The sequence below is a fragment of the Numenius arquata genome, chromosome 6, assembly GCF_964106895.1.
Source record: "Numenius arquata chromosome 6, bNumArq3.hap1.1, whole genome shotgun sequence".
In the NCBI taxonomy this organism is placed as follows: domain Eukaryota; kingdom Metazoa; phylum Chordata; class Aves; order Charadriiformes; family Scolopacidae; genus Numenius; species Numenius arquata.
Window position 1 is genome coordinate 43,924,631 of NC_133581.1, and position 26,368 is coordinate 43,950,998.

The 26,368-nt window shown below is 38.1% G+C and overlaps 1 protein-coding gene across 2 annotated transcripts in view; it reads right to left on the reverse strand.

Annotated features, from left to right (window-relative positions):
- UBR1 (ubiquitin protein ligase E3 component n-recognin 1) overlaps positions 1-25,720 on the reverse strand; it is a 67,004-nt gene extending 41,284 nt beyond the window's left edge. Inside the window, exons 1-12 of one of the 2 annotated variants that reach the window (XM_074149856.1) lie at positions 25,527-25,720; positions 13,766-14,022; positions 11,615-11,693; positions 9,397-9,507; positions 5,985-6,115; positions 5,342-5,483; positions 4,881-4,943; positions 4,431-4,554; positions 2,352-2,459; positions 1,806-1,894; positions 898-996; positions 42-199 (exon numbers count right to left, since the gene is read on the reverse strand). In XM_074149856.1, the coding sequence (XP_074005957.1) occupies positions 42-199; positions 898-996; positions 1,806-1,894; positions 2,352-2,459; positions 4,431-4,554; positions 4,881-4,943; positions 5,342-5,483; positions 5,985-6,115; positions 9,397-9,507; positions 11,615-11,693; positions 13,766-14,022; positions 25,527-25,616 (1,451 nt within the window). In that variant the 5' untranslated portion in view covers positions 25,617-25,720. The remainder of the gene's footprint in view (positions 1-41; positions 200-897; positions 997-1,805; positions 1,895-2,351; positions 2,460-4,430; positions 4,555-4,880; positions 4,944-5,341; positions 5,484-5,984; positions 6,116-9,396; positions 9,508-11,614; positions 11,694-13,765; positions 14,023-25,526) is intronic. The other variant, XM_074149857.1, reaches the window with a different exon arrangement.
- Between the last annotated feature and the right edge of the window lie 648 nt (positions 25,721-26,368).

Sequence of the window (26,368 nt, forward strand, 5' to 3'; positions counted from 1 at the left end):
ATTTTCTAAGAATTGCTCAAGCATCTCAGTTTTACACTTACCTGAGGTCATATATTACTGCATATACCCGGTTCAGTTTGTCCTGACTGTAACCTTGAAAGTTGAACTTGTCATTTTTGTCTAAGTACTCTGGAAGCACTTCTAGAAGTGTCTCTGTAATGGTGGTGATTACATTTTGCTCTTCAATAAGATGTCGGGCCTGCAAGAAGACAATTAAAAATTTTTCTTCCAATTTTTTTTGAAAAGAACTGTCAAATTTTTCTTTGAATCAAGTCTTTTTAATTAGAAACTATTTTAAGCATTTGTAAAGAGTCCAAGCTAGAAAAAAAATCCCATAGTATTTATTATGTATGAACACAATTTCTATGAACTTTTTCATGTTTGAATCCTGTTTGAACATGTTTGTTCAGTCTGACAGCTTCAATGTAACAGATATGCCATTTTTTCCAGAAAGGTCATGTAGGAAAGGACTTTAACATTAGTATTTCAGGCAAGAAACATATAACCTTTAAAACCTAAAGGTATGCTTACTCTCCCTCCCCCGGATTTAACATATTTCGCCCACACAAAAAGACATTTAAGCATTTTTTGCCCTCTCCTCCCAAGTTTTTAAAGGTACATAAGAAGGCATATATGAACAGTAAATGAACACAAAAAGTTAATGCAGAGAACGATGCTGCCTAAAACTTACTCGCTTTCCCTCTATCTTCTGTAATGAATTTTCACATGAACTCAAGCTCCTGCTTTCATAACGGCCGTAGCAAATCCCAAAATCATTCATTTTCAACTCAGCAACACGTAAAAGACTCTCTGCCAAGTACAACAGTCTGCAAAGGTGGTATGACTACCAATTCTCAAATTCATTTGACATTTCTGGTGGAGACCGGCTGTACATACCAGAGTGGGTACAGTGAACATCTGAACTGAGAGTGCTGTCACAGAGAGAGCTCTATCATGATCATCATTGATGTATTCTTTTTGCAATGTCTTGTAATACTAGGAAAAGAGAATATCAGGAAAATAAATAAAGCAAGTGTTAATTAAAAACATTTACTTTTTTATTTGCAAGAATTACACCTCAATGTCCTCCTTCCTTTCTAATAGAAGCAGGTCAAACAACAAAAATGGCACAATGTCCTCAATGCACCAAAGCAATTAAATACATGCCCCACTGCCTCAATACTGAAAATAAGCACAAATTTAACGGTTCTGCCAGATTGAAACCAAAATTTTTTTCTCCTATAACCAACCTTCCCCAGGAAAAGAAATTCAATATCTGAAAAAAGGATTAATAAAGACATTAACTTATTATAAAACAAGTCTTCCTCCTGCAGTGAACTGCATGGATAGTTATTCAACAGCTGTCTATAAAAGGTGCATACAATGAGTAATGTAAATCTTTGTTTGCTTTGTTTCAGTCCAGAGAAAACCATGAGTATCAGTCACCTTTATCAGAATTAAAAAGTCTCACCCTAAAACAAAAAAACTCTCAGGCTTATGTTTGGTATATTTCTTAACTATCGTATGTCGTTTTTAAAAAGAAAGACCAGTTTCAGTTGCAGTTCATCTACCATTTCAAAAGATACACAGAATACGAACAATACTGCATTCAAAATGAGCATATATACCTACACGATTATAAGGAACAAACCAATGACGTTGAAATTAATACACTCTAGAAAGGCTGAGCTAGTTGAAGCTCTGCTTGTTGAAAATTCATTACTTATATTGTAACAATTTTCCAGTTTCAGGGAACTTTTACAAAGCTAGTAAAAATTCATAACATAAATAACATAACCATTTACCTTCACAAATTCCACAGCAAAAAGTTTTTTGTATTCCATTTCCATGAAAAAACTACTGAAGATAAGTTCATGAAGAACCTTCCTTGCCCCTGTGAAAAGCCAATACAATGCACATCACTTTATTGTACTAAGATGCAGCTTTCTGTGGAAAAGAGGAGCAGATTACTAAATTATAATTAAAAATCATTAAAAGCCTTGAAACGGTTATGAAGTATATGAAAAAAAAGTTATTCATATATTTTTTTTCTATTTTTAACATTTATTGGTACATATTTAAAACACAGGGTAAGCATCAAATCACTCATAGGCTACATCTTGTGAAAAGATTCTTCAAAATATAAGGCAGGAAAAATTTAGGAGGCAAATACATACTCAAAACACCAATTATGTCAGCTGTCAAAAAAAAAGGCTATATAAAAAGCATAATATAAAAACTATAAAGAAATGTAATTCCACCTGCATATCACTTATTTACTTTTACACATTTGTTACACACATGAAGAAATAATTTGCCTCTTCAGTTTATAGCAACGTAGATACACAAACCTTTATGAAGTTTTGCATCCCATAGCATCAACTTGCTTATGAAACATGGGTTTTCAGATCCAGCTTCTTCTTTGAGACATATTTGACAAAAGATCTGGCGGAAGTCACCTATAGGGATAAAACTATTCATTTGTACAAGAATGCTTCAATAATTAAATTATATGAGTCAACAAAATGGGAATTACAAAATTCCGTTCTTTACGAGAAAAAAAGAAGGGACTTAAGTATGAATTATTTTTAAGAATGTTTTTTCTCAGCGAACATACTCCCACACACTCTCCCCTTACTAATTTCTTATTATTCTTACCACCTTTATTAAATAAATCCAGTGATGCAGAAGAGTATTTTAGAATGGAAAGCATTTAGAGAGCTTTGCAAAGCAGATCCATGAGAAGAGTCCACCATGTCAGCACAGAAATGCCCAGGCTAGAAAAGTCTACACTGCTCCCTGCCTTGGGCCCCAAAAGTCAGTCTTCTGTAGAATTTCAGAATATTATTTTGTATTCTCTTGCACCTATCAATAAACACAGTACTTGCTGAAGCAGTTTTGGGAATCATCATATCAGAGTCACCCATGGGTTACTAACGTTCAGAAATGAGCTCTTACGTTACTAATTTCAAAAGGAAAAGAGGAGTGTCATTAATCAAGTTCCTGACAACCTGGAAATAAATAATAGTGAATGCCTCTTGATCAGTGTTCTACCATTTGAAGCAAAACCAGGAAGAGAACAGGAACCACCAGGAAGTTCCAGCTGAGTATAGAACATCAGGCCCTTAAAGCATCTATATATATAATCCAGAAGAACAAGAACGGGAATGTTAAACTTCAGTCTTTGTGCTTGAAGACTTTCATAAAACATTTTAAAGTATCAGCTAACCTATAACTATTTCCTAACCCAAAATGCTACACCCAACACGGGAAACTGCTTTGTAGTTTATTTCATCAGCTAAAAAGGCAATACTTAAAACCCTGTAATTCTGGGGATTGGCTGGGGCACTAACACCGACTTGTCTATACTCAGAGTCAACAAATGAATAACTAACTGTCAGTTGGTGTTTTAGTGAAATTTCATAAAATTGAAAATAATAAAAAAAATCTAGAAAGAAAAATGTGGATAAAAGCTGAACTTTCACTAGAAACCTTGAAATAAACCACACGGTCAAAAATTTGTACCGACTAAAAGAACTGAGGAACTCAGACCAGCAAGAAAATAACATCAGTGAAATAAAGTTGAAATGAACAGAAAGCTAGAATTTATTAAGTATTTTAGAGAATTGCAAAAAGGTATGCTGATATATGTATTTCAAGGGAAAGACTGGAAAGTTCAGAAAAAAAAGGTAAGAATTTCACTTTATTATCAAAACTTACAAAACAGGCTAAAGCAAACCAACAGATTTATCCTATCAATAAGGAGAAAAAGCAAAGAGTAAAGCTTAATCTACGTATATTTGTATGGTGAGAAGAAATTTTATAATGGCTTTCGTTTGGGAAAACACAGGTACGACAAAACCCAGTAACAGAAATCAAAATTAGATTTGATCCAGGAGTCATCTTGAAAACAATGAGCATCATCAAACACCAGAACAATGTTTGAAAGCTTAAAACAGACATGCCATTACTGGACAAATTTTTAAATTAAGGCTTTTGTTTGTTTTACTGACTCTATCACAGCTGTCAAATCTGAAGCAGGAATTAATTCAAGCAGAGGATGTCTGCTTTACACTGATGAAGATGTTCTGCAGCTTTCCACCAGCACTGGGTAAAGCAGCTTTTAAGCAAAGTCACTGAAATAGGGCATGTGATGCTGAAACTGAGGATAATAAAACTTCTAGAGGAACAGACAGAGCTCAAGCAGAGAAAGACATTTATTTTAGCAAGAAGGAACAGAAAAGTACTACTATTCATAACCATACTGATGAATGTCAAAACCCATACTACTCTTATTACTAATTACAAGAAATGTGAAAGTACTTTAATAAGGGAATATCATATATTACACAGCTAAAAACATTTTTTGAGAGAATTAGTCATCCAAATACTGACATGGCATTATTGTAACCAAAATTAGTTATGCTTACTTGAATAGCTCATGAGTTTGTTCAGCCAAGAACCAAGGCGCAAGGCAAACTTCTGGTGAGCCATAACATCCGCATGCAGAACCTCCACATGAAGTGGTCGTTGAGAAACGTTTTCAGAATGCCTCTAGGAGTCAGGTAAACATTAGTAGATATAAAATAAAGATACTCATATTTGTCTTTACCACCCATTACCTCTCCCAAGCACATGTTAATGGAAAACCCTAATAAAAAAGAAATCGGTTTGACATTTTATTTCTGAAGATATTTATCTATCTATCTATACCAACTGTGGTGGGGTAAAGTCAATTTCAAGAAGTTCACAGGCAGGTTATAAAGGCATGGAAGTACTAAGTTAAAGACTGTACAGCAGACAAATAAGTCTTCAGTATTAAATAATGATGAGGTTGATTTGCTTGTTTGTTAAATGAGAAAAATATTTCAGGAACTTACCTTTATTTCTTCTTTGGCTTCCTGACAAGAGGTATAATGTCCTGCCTTAACAGCTCTACGACCCTGTTTAAAGAAAATATTGAGCATGAGACCAACATAAATCAAAACCAAAATGTCACAAGCCTGATCCTTGCTATGTTTTTTTATATGTAAAAGAAAAACAGAGACCAACATCACTCATGGTGCTTTTAGACATCTAGAAGCAAATCAAAATTAACATAGTTACCTTTAGAAAAAAAGCTATTTGAATTAAATTAACAACAAAACAACAAAGTAAAGTCTGGGTATCTTCATGTTATTAGATAAGGAAAACTCATGTACGCACAGTTACTCTGCAACGTGCCTTTCTCTCTCCTCATGCTCCAGCATCCCAGAAACAAAGATTCCACGGATCAAGAGACTAAGGTAGCACTTTTTAATGATTAAAAAGTTACTTTCTCCTATATACAGAATGCACTAACCTCTTTATCTATGGCAGTAGTATGCAACTGGGCTTCACCGAGTTCGCAGCCAAGTGCCCTTTGCAGGCTATAGATGACATGATCATAAGAATGATGTTCATCATTGAAAAGGACACAGTAGTAGCTGTCTACCTTCTCTCTACTGGGAAAAAGCCAACAGATCATCATTCAAATAAAAGCAAAATCGTAAACAGTGTCCTATCCGATACAAGCAACAGCTCACTTGATAGCTTGAGCGTTTCAAATACAAAAAAATCATAGAAGAAAATCAAGTGTGTTCTTCATGTCAAAGACACACCCAAAAATTCCCTCACCATGTATACCAGAATAAGCCACAGTATGAAGGACAAAAGAGATTTTAAGTTATTTGATTATTCCGTTATTATTTCCTCTCTCTGCTATTTAAAGATCCCATTTCTCTTTTTAACATGACGCGCAACAGTCTTTTTCCATTTTGATGGAGCACTACTTTTTCCATGAAGTATCAAAAGCTTTTCTCTATGTAACTGTAGGTCAAAAATAGGACAGTGCTGTTCACAGGGATTTTGGCACTAGTATATTTGCATGAACGTAAGCATACCACAGGCAAAATCATTATCACAGTTTCTAATGCCTTGGAGAGAAAGTTGGACATACTCCCTACCTAACTGTGAGCTCTGGAGGCAGTTCCTTCTCTTCTTCCCATATAAGCATATCTACAATGTATTTTATCACAGAGGGAAACACTCTCCTAGAGTGCTCCATAATTTCTTCATTCAGCTGACATTCAGAGTCCTGTAAAACATGAGATAATATTAATATGGAAAAGAAAATTAAAAAATGAAAAAAAAAAAAGGGTTGGTAGAATACCTTATTACTAGATTTGTTTCAGGAAATAAGCCTTCTCATTATTTTCAAGTAAATTAATCTCACCCAATTTCCTCTCTTCAAAATTATTTCATCCCAAGGGCTCCCACAATATTCCAACAGTTTCATCTACCTTTTTATACACATACAGTTTTTACCTAGGAATAGGCTACAAAAGGCCTCACCAAATGTGTTAGGAAATTTCAAGTATTGGTTTTTTTTTAAACTTAAGCTGGTTAACAGCTTTCTGTACACCTGAAGATATTAGACCTTTGCAGCCCAGACCAAAATTATTCCCCTGCATTGCTTGCTCTTTTGTGTGGGTATTCTGTCAAACACTTTTGATACTCCTTGAACAGAATCATCCAAGGAAACCTAACTCTTCTTAGAGATCCCATCCCAGATTTAGAAACCATTCAAAAATATCCCTGTGAACTGACATATTTCACATCCACTCAGATAAGGTCACTAAGTGAATTGTCTACGTCATATAACATTATTCATCCTTTCCATAAGCATTTAAGCAGTAGAGGAATTAAGATTATAAACAAAGAAAACCATTACCAAGTCTGCACTTAAGAACAAAGCAATCAATATTGAGGTACAAGACACAGATACATTGCAATGACGCTGTACGAAAAGAGGGCTTTCATCCAAAGGCTCTGATGACCTCTTCTACATACTGCCATTAATAGCAATGCAACCAAATCCAGTCATTTCATATACAAATAAGACACAGAAACAGAGGCTGATATTTCTTAGAGTATTTACACATAGTTTCCTATAATTTTAGGATCACCCAAACTGCCTACAAAATCTGAATATATAGGTGTTTGCCAGAGTGAGAAAAGATGAGAAACAAGGAATTTTTTTCCAATAATAAAGCTTCACATGTGCCTTTTAATCCCAAAGTAGTAGGGGCACTCACCTCCGCAATACACAATGTAATATATGTTAAATAGAAAACAACAGAAAGAGTGATGTGTTTAATATAACTCAGAATCATGCACATTTATCCATTTACAAAGCAGGCTGCTTTAAAAAAAAAAAATTCACGTGAAATCATGTTGTGTCCACATAGTGGAAAAGCTAAAAATGTAGTGGAAGAGAAGTAAAACTGCATTAACACGGCCAATTGCTTCCAAAACTCCGAACAACAGTTTTCTGACCTGATAAGCATTAGAAGAATAATTTGGATCCAAACATACAATCTAAAATGTCAGCCAATGAAATCATGGTCTATAAATATCACTGTGTGTACACACTTGACTTTGGATAAGCTTGTGGTAGACCTTGGTAATTAAGAATGTAAATGTCTGAGCTAATTATTTTTTCCCAGACTGACAAAACTATCATTATCTTAAATTTTGGAGCAGAGTGAAAAAAACTTAAGTGCTCAGAATAATCTAATCGAACCTAGTTGTAAATATATTAATTTTTTCCCCCCAGTATTTCTTTAAAGTTTGGCCTTTCATAAGAGTGAAACAGCTTTTTGGTAAAGTTTTGATAAAGGTTTTGGTGTTTTGCCTAGCAATTGGTTTTGAAGTTTTTCCTAACAATTAGTTTTGAATTATTTTATTGTTATGAAAAAACAGTTCTAAAGGAAAGGGAGGTAAAAAGCAGAATATGCTGTCACAGATGCAAATACCAGATCTGTGAGATCAAAATCTTTACCTTGCAGATAAACAGGTTCCCCAGCAAGGAAGCAAACTTTGCATAAACCATTTTAGGGACTCTGGTCAGAGTTGTCGGAACCAAAAAATAACAGCATTCTCAAAAGTGCTGAAACAACTATTAGAAGATCTAAATTTAGAGACCTAAATTTTAAAGCTGGGAGATAAAATCTATTTAATTTAGAATCTTGTTAGAAGTTCTTAATGTGCCTCATAGACCCGTGTTCATCCAGGTATTGGTGTGATTTTTTGGTGAGCCATCACGGGTGAAATCCATAATGTATGCTAGCTACCGTCTGTAAGACAAACTGGTCACCCGAGGCGTTAGTAGTACCACTTATCTAGAAGCAATGGAGATGCTTTGGCCGGAAACACTAAATTTTCAAGTGGAAGAAAACTTAAGGCTCAACTGAGACCTAAACATTTTGTCTTAAGACCATTGCTAAAGTATCTTTGTGATATGATATGAACCTCTCAGCAATGAGCTAGAAATCTGATACTGAGCATCTTGCATGTTTTCCATAATATCCAAATGTGGCATTGAAGCTGGTAGACACATGAGTTCTCTATCTTCCCTTATGTCTTTATCAACAGTACCAGGAATCTAGCATTGAAAAAAAATCCTACTTTCCTTCAGAACACAAGGACGAAAATGGATACTTCCCAAAGAGGAACTGTGCTAGTTTCTTATTCTGGAAGCACCTCCAGAACGTGCTAGAAAAAGTACAAAATATATGTGGTAACAGAGACCGCAGAAAAATTAACCATACCATAGCTATTTTGAGGTATTCTAATATTGTGGAAACAATTTGGGTCTCTTGATTACAGTTTCTCCTAAGTAATATGTAGGTACCAGCCCCACATATGTATCACGAGGTTCAGTACTTGGCACTGCACAGTAGAATAGACTTCACTGAAGCAGCAGCAAGTGAACACTACAGTGACAAGTTCCAAATGGTAATCAGATGACCCCTTCCTGAAACTTCAACTATTTTTGTTTCTGAAATCCATTAAGATTCGTGCTTTTTCGAAGGATGAACAAGTGAATGAAAACTTCATCTCATTTTTCTGTAAGACAAGTGCTCTTTATTTCTTTTCTACTTAATTTTTTTTTTCCAGATCAGAAAGAATGATACTTTTGCCAAAAAAAAGAAACAAAACAAAAAAACAACCAAACCAGGCAGAATTAGGGGTCTATTTGCAATAATGGATGGCAAGGTAATTTTTTTGTCCTGATTATCGCAGAATGTAGGACTCGGAAGAAACAATTTTAGCTGACGCAGCTGATTTGCCCACATTCTTTTTGAGAACTGCCTATAAATGACATATTTCTTGTTAATATGCTGCTTTATGAGGTACAATAAGCCTGAGACATCCTGAGCTTACTTTTAAAGCATAGGGACTTATTTTACCCATAGTGACAGATCACACACCAGAAGTAACTTACAAAAAAAATTGTTCAGTAATGTGGAAAAGAGAAAATATTATTAAAATCAAGTACTATATCTCAACAATCACTTTAAGCAATATTCTTACTTCTTTTGCAGAACCTGATGCTCCAGGCTCATGTTTAGTACACAGCGGTCCAGCCTTCCATGCCTCTGTATCCCCACAGTCACAAAATCCGCCTCCAGTGGAGCTATGCATCTGTAAAACATGTGCATTTCGGTCATGAAATATGCACATAAAAAGCAAGAGAAAAATAGAAATGTGCACTATTTAAGTCAAACACAAGTATAAATACTTACAAAATATAAGAGGCACTGTATAACCAATGGACTTGCCACATTTTTTATTTTTTAGGTAAAAGGAGACTTATCAGAGGAGTGAAGTGGGAGAAAATATAAACTTTTTGAGCAGGAAAATACAGGAGGAAATACAGTTGCTGCTGAAGAAAGTATGCAAGTCTTAAGCAAATTTATCTAGTAAGTATGTGAAAAGGCCTGTGACTAATAATAACTGCACTTCATAAACAGCAAAATAATAATTTCTAGTTTTATTAGCAAAATTATAGCGAAGTTGCTTAATGCCTTCTTTACAAATTACTTGGTAAAATTTGAAAATTATCTAAACAAGATATTAAACAGGTATTTAGTAGTACCTTCACTTCTAACCAAAGAAAGTAAGATATAATCAGCATCTAAATATGTTATTTCAATTTTAACTTTGCATTACACTTTCAGAAAAGTACAAGTTCTGACCATTTTGGCAAAAAATTCAGACAAAACTCAGGAAAAAATAATTATCCTTAGTTTAGTCTAAATCCCCAATCCTAAACTAATTATAAAAAACAGTAAGTGACCCAATAAAAAGACATTGAAAAAAATGTTATTTACTTGAAACGTTTTAAAATAACCTGATCTAATTAGATGTGCTCAGAGCATGAGGTTGGACTAGGTGACCTCCTTAGGCCCCATCCAACCTAAATTATTCTATTAATCTATAAAGAGCATAATCTGTATTCTGTAGATTGCATCTTTAAAATGGAAATGCAGCAAATCTGCTCCCATCTGACTACCTATTCCCATGGCCAATGTTTTGCCTGAAGAAGTTACTGAAAATCAGGGAAAGGACAACAGCTTCTCAGCCCAGCTCTAATTCCAAACTGCTCTGTAATCACTATTGTCTACTTTCCCTGATTTTCATCTTACCTCTCCGTAAACTGTGTGTGTGCATGGAAGTTACATTTGCATTCTCCAAGTAGTTTTTGTACACTTCTGAATCAATACTTACTATACATTTTCATATCAGTATACAAAGACTTGTACAGAGGGGCAGAATTTTGTATTTCAGTCCCAGTTAATTTTGAGATTCTTCCAAACACTCTCTCACTGAAACATACCCACTTACAGGGGATTTATGACCAATTGATAATACAAGTAAGATCAATCTCTTCAATGGATGTCATGTCAATGAATAGAAGGAATAACTGCAAAAAAATCTAGTCATGAAAGGTAATCAAATTGAATACATAATGTTTCTGTACATTTTCTTGCTTTTTGCAGCAGAGTTAGACAAGCTTTAAAAATTACACTGAATATATTGTTTTCCATTTCTGCATCCAAGGCTGTTGAAATTACAGAGTTCTCAGTGAAGAGGGCAAGCAAAAAAGGGGCCCTGGGAAGGAAACAGTAGATGACAGTTTAGTCAATGAGTTAGCTAAGAATTATTTAAAAGATCCTTTTCTAATTAAAGCATGGGAATCAAAGATAACATACATTTGTCTCAAAGAGAATCAAAAGGATATCAGAAAGAGATTACCTAGTTCTATAACAATCTCCTCAATAAAAAAATTGATGTTTAACTTTTGTTTTATCATAGCCCACACTAAGCACAAAGTAGTTTATGCAAATCTAAATGGAGGAACAGAGTGGAAATGCAGAGACTACATCAGTACATGCTGAAGTAATGGCCCTTGTATACGCACACTCATTCTCAATTTCCAAACAGCACTGACTGGAACTCAGGACAGGACTATCATTTTCAGTCACAGCTTTTTGCTCTGACACGCACTTCTGTCATATTGCCAAAGAGAATAACAATGTATGTGTTAAAAAACACTCCCCTTACCTTTAGCTCTTGAAAAAGAGGCTTTACATAGTTAGAAACATGAGAGAAAGAGAATTAAGTAGTAAACACCATGTTTTTTTAATAAAAATTACTAATGGTTTATATGCAGTTTATTATATCCTCAAAAAAAAAAAAATCTTCTCTAACGGTACAAGTACACTTTCTTAACATAAGATTTTCCTACCTTGTACCGGTGGTTCTTGTGAATGCTATTCTGGAAGCAGTCCATACAAAGTACACAGGTTGGATCAACTGCGCAGTCTCTGCAACAAAAACAGTAACTGAAAAACCTTCTAAAACAAACGTGTGGAATTTTCACGCACAAAAGAAATGCTGCTCTGAAAAAAATTTGAGATTAACAACTGATCCAAATTATAAAAACATTGTCTACTTCATGTCCCAGAAAGAAGACAAAAGCCAATCTTGTTAGGCTTGAACCATGCCCTCAAATCTGTTGTATCAGATTCTATCAGAAAGGTGCCTGATTTCCCTTTTCAGAACTTGCCGCTAGCATATTTCTGGTTTTGCTAAGAATAAGCAGCTATTAAAAACCATGATGATCCTGAAGTAACCTTTATTATTGTTTCCAACAACTGCAGCCACCTTTCTAATGAAACCTTTGCTAAACTTCTGCTAGGTTATGGTTCTAACTTCTAGAACAGTTAGAAGTTAAAATCTAAGGAGAATTCATTTACAAAATGAGCCAAAGAATAAATACTTTGAAATTTAATTTCAACAGTTTCAGTCATGCATACCTGAAAATCCAGAATTACATTCATGGGCAATCTAATTCCATTCTTCTCTATGCTCCGCATACATATGCTTTTTTCCTCTAAACCATGTCACTGTTTTTTCTTTAAATGCTGTCTGATTCTATGCAAAATGTGGATGACAGGTGTTTAATGCAACATATCAAGTTTTTTGTTTTATGCTGTTGTTCAACATCTAGTTCAAGCCTCCTTTACAATACAACTAAAAAAGTATGATAATTCTGATTACAAAATGAATTTCCTTTCAAACCTTTAGATGATAATCATCATTACGATAATTTAATGCCTTGTTAACATTTATTACTATAAATCAACTGCAAGGTGAGCTAAAAGAAAGAAAACTTAAGCCAGAAGTGGCTGCTAAATTTGAATGCCCAATTCAAGACATTTAGATTTTAATATTTCAGAGTATCTATTATTTTTAGCAATTTAGACGCCTAAAGCAAACATATATTTAGCTTCAGTTGCAATAGTAAGTACGCCATTTTGTAGAAATGCTACCACATTTTTCTAAGACAGGAACTCCAAAAAATATGAAAAATAGACTACCTCTGAGAAGTGTAGCTTTAGTTTTTTGCCTGCTATCATACAAGAACTCTGCAGAGGTAGGAACAGAATTATTCCTATTACAGCATCACTCTACTGCCTTAACCATTCTTTTCCTTCGTACAATCCAATGTCACATCCACTATACACTTTCTAGCAAACACGTGAGGACTTCAAAGACCATTCTCCTTTCATACACAAGACTAACTTATTCCTAGAAAAAGCTGAAGAGTATGTGACTGATTAAAACCTTATAGTGTAATTCATAAATGTAAAGTTTATAGAGAGCTTTCATTCTGATATCTCCTAAATTCTAAGGGCTAGATTTTTTAGCCATAATAATATTCTTCATCCTTCATAACAGTCTTTTGGTATTTCTGATTAAATTTTCTAAGTTTTTAAAATAAACTGAAAACTAGAATAAACTATGACAATAGCATCACAGTAATCCAAATGAATTGCCAGCACAGTTACAACCTTTACACCCACCACAAAGACCTCTGGCTTTTTAATATTAATATATTATTATTCATATTAATATGAATTAATGAAATAAATTCTATCAAGCCAATGGGCTGCCATCTTTAATACACTCCAGGATGAGAAAGAAAGTGAAAAAATGACCACTGGTCACACAGCTATTGCTTAAGCTAAGGACTGACAATGCTCAGAAACGCTGGATTCTGTTTCAGACTTTGAAAGGGTGAGCACTGTACAGCGCACAGATTTTTATGCCTGTTCTCCCTCAATTCAGGTACAGACCCCATACTCATACCCTGTCATCCAATCTTTTTAACCAAAGGCTTTCAGTACCTTTATTATCCTTTCCACTTCCTTCCCCCATTTCTCTGCCAGAGCCTGCTTTTCATATGCAATTTTCCTCAAATGCCACTGTCAGTTAAGCAAAGACCTACCATGACACAAGCAATGATTAGTTAGCAGTGCAACTAATTTTATTAAACCACTTTGCTGCATTATCTCACATGGGAACATTCATGATAACATACCTTTATTCTTACCTGCAAGAGTATGTTGTCTCCCCTCCTTTGAACACCTTCCCACAGAGCTGGGAGGTTCCACTCTGTTGTAGTTTCTCCAGGAATATATCTGGGTCTTCCCCGAACAAATAACATTCCAGGGGGTATAATATTGCTGCCTGGACCATTTCTTCTTGTTTCTCCAGCAAGGGATCCATTTCAGCTGAGTAAATATTTGGCACGTGTTTTGCCAAGCACTGTAAAAACGTAGCTTGGAAGTTGAATCTTTCATCACACCACTGCAAGAAAAGTACACCCATGAATAAGCACAAACGAATAATTAAATTTAAAGATAATAAATATGATTATATATTATATTAAACAGTATTATTATATATTATAATAAGTAATAGTATTAAGCACTTCTACTGAGAATCCAGAATTCTTTTCCACATCAGAAGTCAGTTCTGCAAGCAATAAAACCCAAGAAAGCATGGTTTCTCAAGAATTCCTCTGCTATTTTCCTTTTAGTACCCACCACAGTAACCTCTGTTCCCCTGAAGTCATCTACTAAAACACTCTGAGGCAAGAGTTGCCAAGTGTTGTGCTACTGTAGAGTAACCCGCGCACTAATTGATTTTCAACTATACGCTTGCCAACAGGCCAGCCAATGCACAAATCCTGCTGTTTGCTCAGCTGCCGACAAACGGAAAGAGCGGGAGCAGCAGAGGGTTTCCCCATCTCAGCTAGGAAATAAGTCTGGGATTCATTCCTTCTCCTGCTGATAGTCACAAAATGTGCAGCAACTCAACGGTCTTCAAAACTGTTACCCTTCAGTAAAATCCTGTTGAAAGCGGTCAGCAGGGTTCAAGAGTTACTGGGGGAAAAAGAAACCCAACTGATTATATCAGCTTAATGTCTTTGGGAAACCAGAATAAAATGCTATTTTGTATTTATAAGGTAATTAATAAAAGTACTTATGTTTTGGCTTGAGGTTCTTAATTTTCTTAAGTCCCTAATTTCACTTGCAGCTACTCTAGTTCTCTGAACAGTTCTCTCCGATTGCTCTATTTCTCTCCTTCAACTCTGAATATTCTTTCTTTCACATTATTCCCGTTACTTAGAAATACCTTTTGTTTTTCCCCATTGCGAAACAGATAATTTACCCATCAAGGCTCCTAAAACCAACCTCCTTTCATACACAACTTCAATTTATGCCCAAAAAAATCTATGTTTGCAAGAAAAAAATTCAATATGTAACTTCATAAATAGCTCTAAAGGGAAATTCGTCTAGGCCATAGAATGAGCAAAGCAACCAGCAGAGTTCAGATTGAGAGAAGGCTCTAATCAACTTTTTTAAAAGGATGAAAATGCACAACATCTTACATGAAAGGCAAAAAATCCTGATTTCTGGCTTAAAATGAAACCTGCATCAAATGAATCAATGGACTGCCCCCCCCAGACTGATGGAGATAAGGGATTGAATAATAGATCTATAAGGTTACAGCTCCCGAGTTTACTATCCAGAACTACAGTTCTCCAAAAAAAAATGAAATGCATCTAGAATACATGCAGTCCTAACTGCTGCGATCCCAGTACTCTGAAAGCCAAATCTGTAATCATGTAGAAATTCCGTATTTCTTTTCTGAAAAATTGTATGTCTACCTAGTATAGACAAGTACAAAAAACTGTCTACATACAAAATCTAAACAGAAATAGAACAGAGATATCAAGTTGAAACAGTCTAGATTAACAACAATATCCATTTCCCAAAATTAATTTGTTAAAGGAGATTTGTTCCACGTTGTAACCACCCTAAACACAGGCTTTATGGCTTTAATAAGACATACTACACTTCTAATATGTTTAGGTTTAGCCTGAGGCTTCTACTGGTATTTTGGCCGTCAATCTTCCTTAGCATTACTCTTAGGTAGTCCATTACTTCATTTATCACAGTGATCCATGAACTCAAAGTTATGGAAAAAAATGCAAGGCAGACACTGACGAAAAAGAGAAACCATGGATAATGTGGTCTAGCAGGAGAGCAGATTTGTCCTCAAATCATCCTAGAATATCCTCATTTTATAAATACAGGTTCTCCAGTCTAATCAGATTTCTTGAATCACAAGTCATTCAACCAATGCTCAAATATCTGAAAATGAAAATTCATCCATGAAGTGACAGAAAGCACTTATTTAAAATCCAATTCTAACAAAAATTCTAGATCAAGAACAGATTTATCACGAGCAGTTAGCACCACTGCGATCACCATATTGGCCACAAAAGCTTTAGCATACCCATACATATAATGAATATACATTCTGTATACATACACGTACTCAAATATATAGGTATGTATTTATTTTCACATATTCACAGTGCTAAGGAACAAAATGAAAAGGAAACAAGTTAGCTGATTGCCTTTTATTTTAAATTATTTGTTCAAATTTTTCAAGTACCTGGCAACAATTTTTTAAATAAAATTTATATTTACCTGGGGCATAAAGACACCAAATTGTAAAAAGCAACTGAAATTAAATCCAGATTTCACAAATACTTGCATAATAACACTTAAAAATGAAAAATATCACATTTATCTTGGGGTTTTCAGAAAGACATCAAATTTTAAAAGGTAACTGAAAACTGAATTCCTTGATCACGTGTTTATTTTTTTACGTCTGATTTAAGATGAGTGGAAATAAATTACTCCTATGATTAAAAAAGTCCATAATTCAACTTTCCTCCTTAAACATGTTTCTTCCCGTAACTTGTTTTTGGTTTTTCTTTTAACATACCTATACTGCATTATGGCTTTAGTAAGTTCCCCTCCCAATTCGATTACTGTATTTGTTCAAGTGGGGGGCGTGGGGGTATGTGTGTGACAACCTTTGGAATGCTTTCTTCCCAAAGCACAGGAGAATCCCAGTCTGTAGCTCTTCTATCTTAATAAGCCATGTTCCCAAGAGATGCTGTAAGTTTAGCTTCTGTGTCATTGGAACAGAGCACATCATAGCTTCAAGAAACACTTCTGAAAATCTGCCAGAAGTGCAAAATGGGCTCTCACACAGTCTAACTCAGAAGCATTTCAATCATTCCTGTGCAAAGCTTTTAATTCTATTTAAAAGTTGTCCAGAGAAGGAAGTAGGGAAAGAAAGGGAGGAAGGGAAGAGAGAGAACTCTCTCAAGCAGGCTGGCTGCCTTCTGGTAAACACACTAAATTATATCCTCAATCTATACGTCATCCAGGAAATAGCCATTATATTCACAAGAGAAACAAGAATATTCATTTTCTTATTTCTAAAAGCTGCACCAGGCTAAGCTTCAGACTTATCCCATACCCTCTGTGTCTCCTAGGAGAAGTAATTTACTCCTTGCATCAGAATCCGTTTAGTATACTATATTCAACTGTATAAAATCACACACAAAATCATCAAAAATATAGAAGCTGCCAAATAAAGCACTCCCCTAAGTTAAGACTGACTGTCCAATGCTAGCTTCGTACCCTTGCACACACATATTGAAATTCGGGTTTGTATACTTTGATTAACACTTGGAGCAGTCCCACCTTCCCTCTGCTCACTCACTCCTTTACCTGCCAAGTGCTCGGTTGCTACAGATACGAAAACCATATGAATGAGTAAATTGTTAGCTTTTCTTTATTGACCGTATATTGACTGGCGAAGAAGAAATAAAATACTCATTGTCAAGTTCTACTCATCCTATGCACAGGATGACCTGGGATCTAGAAAAGCCTAAGAACTGTGCAAGACAGATGGAAGCCGGTCCCTTCCAGCCCCAACCATTCCGTGATTCAAATACCTTCACCAGGAGAAATCTTACTTCTTTCTCTATTTCTATTAGTCTTTCAACTTCTACTACAAGTAATCTTGACTTAAGAGAGCTTAAATAACTTAAATACTTAGTTCTACTAAGCCATTTTCCACATTTGTTGCCACTCAAAATTTGAAGCAGTGTACTGAAAGAGGCAAAGATCATAAGACAGCACAATTAAGATAAAAAGTCATAATCGTTTAACTAAAATACTACTATTGGTGAGCTCTCCAGAGCCCCCCTGGCACTCACACCCTGCTCACCGCGGCCCACAGACTGTACCTAACAGAGGAAAGCCCAGAGAAAACAGGTCTGAGTACACTCCGTTCCCCTTGACACTATTCCACTGGAAAATGTTTTTTGGGCTGCAAACCGAAAATTACTGAATTTAGAAAAAATCACTTCCGCATACATATGGAGTAAATTAAGGCTTACCCTCAAATTTTAGTTCTGAAATTTCTATGCTTTTAACTATCTGGATTTGCAACCTTAGTAAAATTCTCGTGGTAGGATTTTTTGGTCATTTCCTCATTTTTATTAAAAGTTACCTGAAGAAACAGCCACGCCGCCATATGGACCATACAGACATATGCACAGCCCAGAAATAAAACCACCACAAACGATGACCAGAATGAGCTCAGGGAGGAATCGTGGCAGCAGCACCCCACCACCTCTCCTGAGGAGGGAGCAAACCCATGCCAGGCTGGGGGCGTCCCCGGGTACTGACAACAGCAGGCAGAAGTGACACCCGGGAACCCTCATTAACAAAAAGCCTATGTAGAAAACATACATAGTCTCCTATCTCTTCTTTGGTTACTTTATACCTCCAGCCTTCTCTAGCCCCATCTTCTTTCTTCCTTTAATTAGGCATTCATGTCACATTCTCCTTTTTTAAGATGACAATAATTCTCAAACTGCATGAAAAAGGGAGAGGGAGGCAGGAGGAGTTGCAAAGCTGTTTCTCAAGTGTAAGTGGTTTGGTCAAAAAAGCAGAAATAGCATCCATTTTGTTCAAGACACCTCATTTGTTCCATAAGACAAAAACAGTAATCTATAATCTTTAGTGGCTCTTAAGAATACGACTGCAGAAGTGGTACCTCACAATACCACTTGAGAAAGAACCATTAGGAGATAATCTCTTGCATGGAAACATGCCTTCCTCTGTGGGATCAGACTACTAATATTTCTTCCCATGTGTAAGCACGCAGAGATCTTCCCAAAAGCCAATTCCAACCAAAAGGACAGTTTGTAGATTTTTTCCAAAACCTTTAAATAAGCACCACGTCAGAAAAGGTGAAGAATTATACTTGCCTACAAATACTGCTATAAAAAGAGCAAAATATCTGTCATTGATACATCCAATATATCCATATCCAGTGATGTCATTCACAAACGCATTTATTTATGAATGCTGCAAATAGTAATAGGCACGAGAGCTAAGTATGCACAGAAAAAAAGAAATCACTTTTCACCTATAGATCAAGCATCAAATGAGATTTCTCACCGTTATGACAGAATTTCTTTATCATTGCAACAGGTTTATTATGTACATTAATTTAGTAGCCATTACTTCCACGGCTGTTTTTGATTTACATTCTAAGCACAGTTCTGTTTGAATTCTAAAGTCTTTTCAAACCAACAGTTTGCATTAGGCAATACTATAAAAAGCAGCTCTACTTTAACTGCACTGATTGACACACTGCTCTTTTAGTGCAAAAGTGACTGCAATAATTTCAAGAGTATATTTTTAGAAATAAACATTAATGTAATCAGTGAAAAAAAGGAATATTAATATTTATAAACATTAAATAACAAATTATGAGGGAATAGACATTGCCAGTAGCACAAACTAAAACCCGTACCTAGTCCAATGTTCCAGTTTAACGGAGTAGTAAAAGAGTTTGTGCATGACATAAATCTGTAAAGCTTGAGATAGCAATACCAGCTGCCTGTCAAAACAGCCGGTAGAAGCAGAATGTATATATAAAATGTCATATAAAATGTCGGGGACATACTGATTTCAAGCAGATGCCATTCCACATTAACACCAAATGCAAAAGGCTGCTTTACTTTAATGCACAGAACAGTTGTTAGTAGTTAAAAAGAGATTAGCAAGACAACAGATCCCAGAAAACTATTATTCTTATATTGTCTATCCAATTGAGCGACCATAAAAGACGTTTTAAAAGGATAAACATGCAGAAGTTCTTTGATAAGTATACAGAATACTTAAAATTTCTGTAGAAAGCAAACTTCAAAAGATTCTTGAACTAACATTTTCATATGAAGTTCTGGTTTTAAATGTTTAGTTCAATTTTTCCTTCTCATTATTTTGGTTTAAAATTATCAGTTTTCTAATGCACTGAAAGTAAGATTCAAACGCAGTACAGAACACCTAGGCATTACTTTTACTAAAAATAACAAGGAGACAAGGAAATCTATTTCAACGTCAAAGATAGATATTCCCCAAATAAGAGGCTTCAAAAATAAGCATTAGGAATGAATTAGCATATTTATTCTTCCCTGCCTTAAATCAAAGTGATTTTTTTTTTTTTTTTAGGAGCATAAATTCTACTGTCATGGAGATAAAATGGAAGCTTACTCTAGCTTTTTGTCACACAAGCACTATGTAGCTGTTCATGATGTAGTTCACATTCTCCCACAAAGTACAGACAATGTTTCAGTAGAGAATCAAAGCCTTAAAATTGACGGCTTAGCACTCAATTACAAAATATCTGTTTTCTGACATGTCAGTCACATGGCTCCTTTATAGAACATAGCTGGTAACCAGCCATGGACCAAACTTTGGTCTGCTCAGAAAGAAGCAAATTTGGTTTCAAAAGGTATTTTCTATTGGCACACCATGGGTAACATTCAAGACTGTCTAACATTGTCCTAACAAAACATCAACTCTGACCTAAACACATAAAAGAACTGTTTGATCTCTACATTCATTTAAACTTTGGCCCCTAAGCCAAAGCAGGGTGCCAATTAATGTTAAAAGATGCTTTAATGATGCAGGTGTTTGCCCACTGGGAATGAGACTCGTTAAGAGCAGACACTACTAAAGCTTTGTCTACGGTAGAATCTTACCCTGATTCCAGTAGCCTTCAACGGCTACCAGTTTAGCTCAACGAGACCAAACCAGTGACAACCAGAGAAGCGAAAGTAACCACCAGCACCATCGGTTACTGTTTTGGCTGCTGGACAGCTAAAACCAATGTTGTCTTCAGGGTAAACTCTCTGAAACTCTTTGAAACTGCAGTTTTAAAATCACGCTCACCTCCAACATCACAGGAGCGCAGCTTCAGTTGGCGGGGATAAGCTCGTGGATGCAAACAGGTCCCCAAGGGGACACGTCAAGTGAAATCATGGCCTGCAGCTCTCTCTCTCTGCCATGCTGTAGATATCATACTGCCTATCAACCCGACACTCTACCCTAAGCATGCTACAAAATTAGCAGGATACTGCTACGTAGGTTGAACAGGCAAAACAAAGTAGCCAGAAATTCTAGAATTCCCAAGTCTTTGAGGCACACAATCTAAACACCTTTCACGTTCCAAGTTTTTTGGTCAAACCTGTGTTAGGTCAATAGCAATGTACAATTAAACACATCAACACCATGGGAAACAGGAGTTCAGTATCAGGCATTAAAGCAAAACAATATACAAAATACATAATTTGCAAAAATAGTCATTCTCCCTAGTAAAACAGGAAAATCACCACCTTTGCAGTTATTTGTAGTATTCTTTTTCTTTAAGAACATAACTTTTTTTTTTTAAGTTCTGCCTATTTATTTGATAGATCCTTTTTATTTTGTTTCTAATGAAACAAAGGACAGGCTTTGATTCCTTCCTTGTCTGATCCTTAACACCCATGCTGTGGTTTCCTACCCTTGAGGGAGACCAAATTTCTGTCAAGTTTCTTAGCACCAGACTGCACTTCAGAAATTGCAGCTACGGTGGATATTTATGAAGTATTAATTAATTAATTTGGTAGAGTTATGTTTAAAAAAAGAAGTGACATATGTTGATACTAGGTTTTTGTATTAATGCCTGTGTACTCAAACTTGTCTTCCACCCACCCAATTTTCCATTACGATGAATTTTGAGATCCATTGTATACATAGTCTAACTCTGCAGTGAATGAACGTGTAATAAAATTCAGGTGAATCTATCTGTATCTAGCACTAACTCAGCATCTCCCAAATGCTTTCCCTTGCACAACAAAGCCAACCTGTTTATCCCTAGCTTCTCTACTGCTCTGGGACCTCGAAGACACTTAAACAGTTGCATGCTATCAGGAACATTCACTGCAGCTGCATTCTCCTAGAGCCACACACCTCTCGCAGCACAGTAACAGCATACAGCAACTGTAATTTGTGCACTATATGTGGACTTGAGCAAAGCTGACAGATCCTTTCACAATTGCAGTTCACTAACAAAAGCCGCAAAAAATTACTCCAGCTACCTGTTGCAACTTCATGGACTCCACTTCTTGGACACCGATACAAGTGTACAGTAGACAGTGTTCTGCTAATACACTACACTGTTCTAAAATCAGTAGCTTTGACTATATGCGATTCAGGGCTTATTTACAAAAAAAAAAAAACACAAGGATATGCTGGTTTACCTAAAGATGAAATTTTAAACTAATTTAACTTAACAAACTGATGTAAAAATTATTCGGACACATAACAGACATGTCATCTGGTATAAGCAGGTTAATTCAGTTCAGGGGAGGTTAGATTTAAAACTGGAAGAAATCACTGCAATTCCAAAATAAGATGCCCGACTGACATTTCAATAATCTCAAGAAATAACCTACATATGAATATGAACATCCCCTCCACATTACTACTTGATTACAACACAGTTACAGAAGCAAGGCTTCTCATATGCATTTTCTCAATATAATAGCACTGAATGACACAAACCAAAATCTGTAATACCTTGGAACGCACAAGCCCCTGCATCATGTTTTGCTTTCAGAGACTAAAATTCAAAATCAAGTTACTTTCCTGCCTTTAAAGGAAATATCCTAGTAATAAAGCTTTTCTCTTCTTCTGCACCACTATTATGCTTACAACTATACTTTTGTACAGGAGTATTGACTGATGACTTCTGAAAAAAATCCCTTCTCTTCACAAATATTACTGAGAAGATACACATACATCAAAATTTGAAGATTTAGTATAAATTAAAATCTTTGAAATATTTTAGTGTCTACAACCTGCTTATATATTCCAGATAGCCACCACCAAAGCAGGCAGGAGTCAAACTGGAAATTGTTTAGAATACAGATGGACAAACAACCAAAAAGGCTGGGTCCAGCCTGCAAAGCAGGCTTTTATTAGGCTACCAGCAATGCCTGCTAGCCAGCTACTAGACAAGCCAAGTCCAGCTCATCAGTCAGTCAAGAAAACTGCAGATGCTGTTAAGAAAGAAAAGAAAGTAAAGTAAAGTTTGATAGTGTTTACTGCTAGGTCAGTGCCAGTGCAACCCAAGTTCAGCCCTCTCCTTCAGGGCAGCTCAGCTCAGGAAGCAACACGGCCACTACAAAGAAGAAAGCAGAGACAGGACCTGACTTCAACTAACGCTGTGAATCACCAACTCAGGTATTTCCAACTGCAGTCATCCAGCCCAAAGAGTTGGGAGGAGTTAAGTGCATAGAAGAAACTACCAAGTTGGGCTGGGTGCAGAGGAGTTTATTACCTGAGTCATCACCATTCATTCCAGTATCAGGCTGGCACCTGCAAAATCATTCAGGTAGCCCTGCATCACGCACCCAGCGCTCTGGGAAGGTTTACTAGTCACGCAGCCAGATGTGCGCTGCATCCAGCGGCACCCAAAGCCGGAGACGGAAAAGGAGAGCAAGACTCAGTCTGACTGGACTGATGCCGAGACAGATTTGACAACTTCAGTAAGGCCGAAGCTCTCTCCATTCAGCCAGCTGTTTCTGCTCCACACTCCCTCAACTTCCCAATTCCAGTACCACAGCGAAAGGATATTCAGACCAGCTGTGCACACTGAAAATACAGGTCAGACAGGATAGGTTAGTTCCACCTAACTAGTACCAGCTTTAGTACAGCAGTAAATTGGGTGTACTGCTTCCAGATTACAGCTTTCTCTGGCAACAGCATAGCCATGTTTGCAATCTAACTTCATGAACGCTGTCAGACCCAACTAAAGTCCATATGCCTAGCTCCCCCTCTCCCTTAACATACATCCCATACTCCCTGTCAAAGTTCCTGCTGTTTGCTTGTATATATGGCAGCCACCGCAGTCCAGGCAGCCACCCACCTCTCTTTGAATAATGGTAATTCTAGCACAGAGGCTCTCAATTGGCTGAAACCACATAAAAATTACGAGTTAGTTGAACAGTACCGACTTTGAGCAGCTGAGGATCTCTTTACCATCTTTCCCTGTGTTTTCCACAATACCATTATTATGAGTTTTACACGTTGCCTGGGCTAACTCAGCCTCCGATGTCTCCAAACAATGAAAGGCTGATTGCATTCCTTTGCTGCTGATTGCAACTATCACCCACAGCACCTCCCCAACTCTATACGTGGCTCTGAAGCTTAAGAAGTTGCCTGACTCAGGTTGCATTTTTTGAAACTATAATGCGAGCAAACTACATTTTTACTAGTTTAAAATCAAATTGTTTCTAATATAGGAAAAAATATAATATACACACATAGGCCTGTTATGGCCACAGAAATATACTTCACTTCATAACTGGCCCTATAGCCACAGACTGCATCCTTATGATTTGCAGATACCCTTACAATTCTGAGAGGAAAGGTACAACGAATAATGGTTATTGGCTTAGCACTGCCACCTGCAAGAGAAGTTCCAGGAGTAAACACATACATATTTATATCTTCCTGATTTTACTAATGGTGCGTAGCAGCATGTAAAAAGTAGCTATTCCACAGGCTTGCCAGTGCCCAACTTCTAAACACCCACAGTCAAGAGTTTCAAAACCATAGTACATGTTCGGGTTGTTGCAGGAAAATGTACCATAAAAGGTAGAGTTTGTACCACACGTTGGGACTCCTCTAGCAAAAGTGTTTGCAACACAGTAATCACTTCCCAAAGGTGTGAAGGAAAGCACAGGGGGCCCTCACCTACTGCCACCAGATAGATCCAACACCGAGGTGCGTTTGGTAAGGGAATATTAAATACATAGGTGACTGAAGTAATTCACAGAAAAAGAGAAGAGAGTTTTGCTTAGCAAATAAACAGCTGTCTCCACCTACACCCTTTCTAAACTTCGCTGTTTGCTGCTTCAATCACACTCTGCAGAACAATAATCTGTTACTGGGCCTTTTTTGTTCTACAGTAGTGTCACCTTTAATTAGTAAAGCCAGAGTAAGGGTAAAAGATGCATGAATACGCCACAACGTTTTAAGGACGCAGGACAGTCTTTGCAGCTTTCTAAAGTTTGATCTCGCTTGATCACAGAGGTCAAACGAAGACAGGGGAATGAAGCCAGGGGGCGGGAGATGCTGCGGGGAGCCGCCGACAAACCTCTTCCCTCCGGGCCGCCTGACAGCGCCTCGCCGGGCCCAGGTCAAGCCTGGCTCCCCGCGGCAGAGGCCGCCGGGGCCGAGGCCGTGCCGGGCAGCGGCCGGGTGCGCAGGGGGGAACGGGCCGCCCGCCCGCCTCCCCGGGCTCCGGCCCCGCTGCCCGCAGTCGCGCCTCAGCAGGTGCCGCCGCCGCCGCCCGCCGGCAACAGCGGGCGCACAATGGCGCGTCCCGCCCCTCCGCACGGCGGCCCCGCCAGGGAGGACGCGGCCCCCGCGGCGCCGCCCCATCGGGCGGAGGCCAGCGGCTGCCTTCCGCGGCGGGCGGCGGGGCGCCCCGCGGCCAGAAAAGCTAGACCGATATGTGGGGTGGTAGCGCGGGCAGGGCACAGTCTGCCCCCGAGCGGGGGCAAGGGGAACCGCGCCGGGCCGCGGCCTCACCATGGCTCGCTCCTGGGGCTGCGCGGGGACCCGGCCGCCCGTTGCTCCTACCGCTGCCGCTCTAGGCCTTCCGTCGCCTCCGTCCGCCATTTTGAGAGCGAGGGACGCGGCCGGCGAGGCCGTCACCGCCCGGAAGGAGCCGCCACCGTCACCCGGCCGCTCCGCCGCACCGCCTCCACAGCCCGCCCCCCGCGGCCCCCCGAGTCGCACCGCGCAGGCGCCGCCCGCCCTGTGCGCAGGCACCGCCCGCTCCACGCGCATGCTCCGCGGCGCTGAGTCGGTGCGGGCTGAGAGGCGGGAGGTCAGCGGTGCGAGAAGCTGGGATCCGCGTCCCGGGGGCGGTAGGGCGGAGGAGGCTGAGCGGTGTCCGGCAGTTGAAGGCTGGGAGACGAGACGAGACGCGGCGAGGCGAAGCGAGTGCGGTCGCCTTGGCTCGGCCCGGCGAGGAGCTCTGTGAGGGGCCGGAGAAGGCCTGGACCCCGGGAGACTGAGGCAAAGCGCTTCCCCGGGACCTGTCGGGACCGCCGGGAAGCGAAACAGTTGTTGGTCCTGCCTGAAGAGTCACACGGGTGAAGTTCCTCTGCGGGCACTTAGACTGCCCAGTGTGGGTGTTCGCTTAGGGCTCTGCGTTAATAGCAAGATAATAAATAACTTAAGTAATTTTCATATACGCTGATGCAGGCTCATGCTATTTCAGCAGACACAGCATATGTCTCCCATTGGGGCTAAGCGAAGGCAAAATGTGTTGAACTTTGTAGGAGCGCAGGAGGCAGCAGTGGCTTTAGGCACGTGTCTGTCTCCGAGGTCAAAGTTTTTCTTCGGCACCTCCTTGGAGCAGCGAA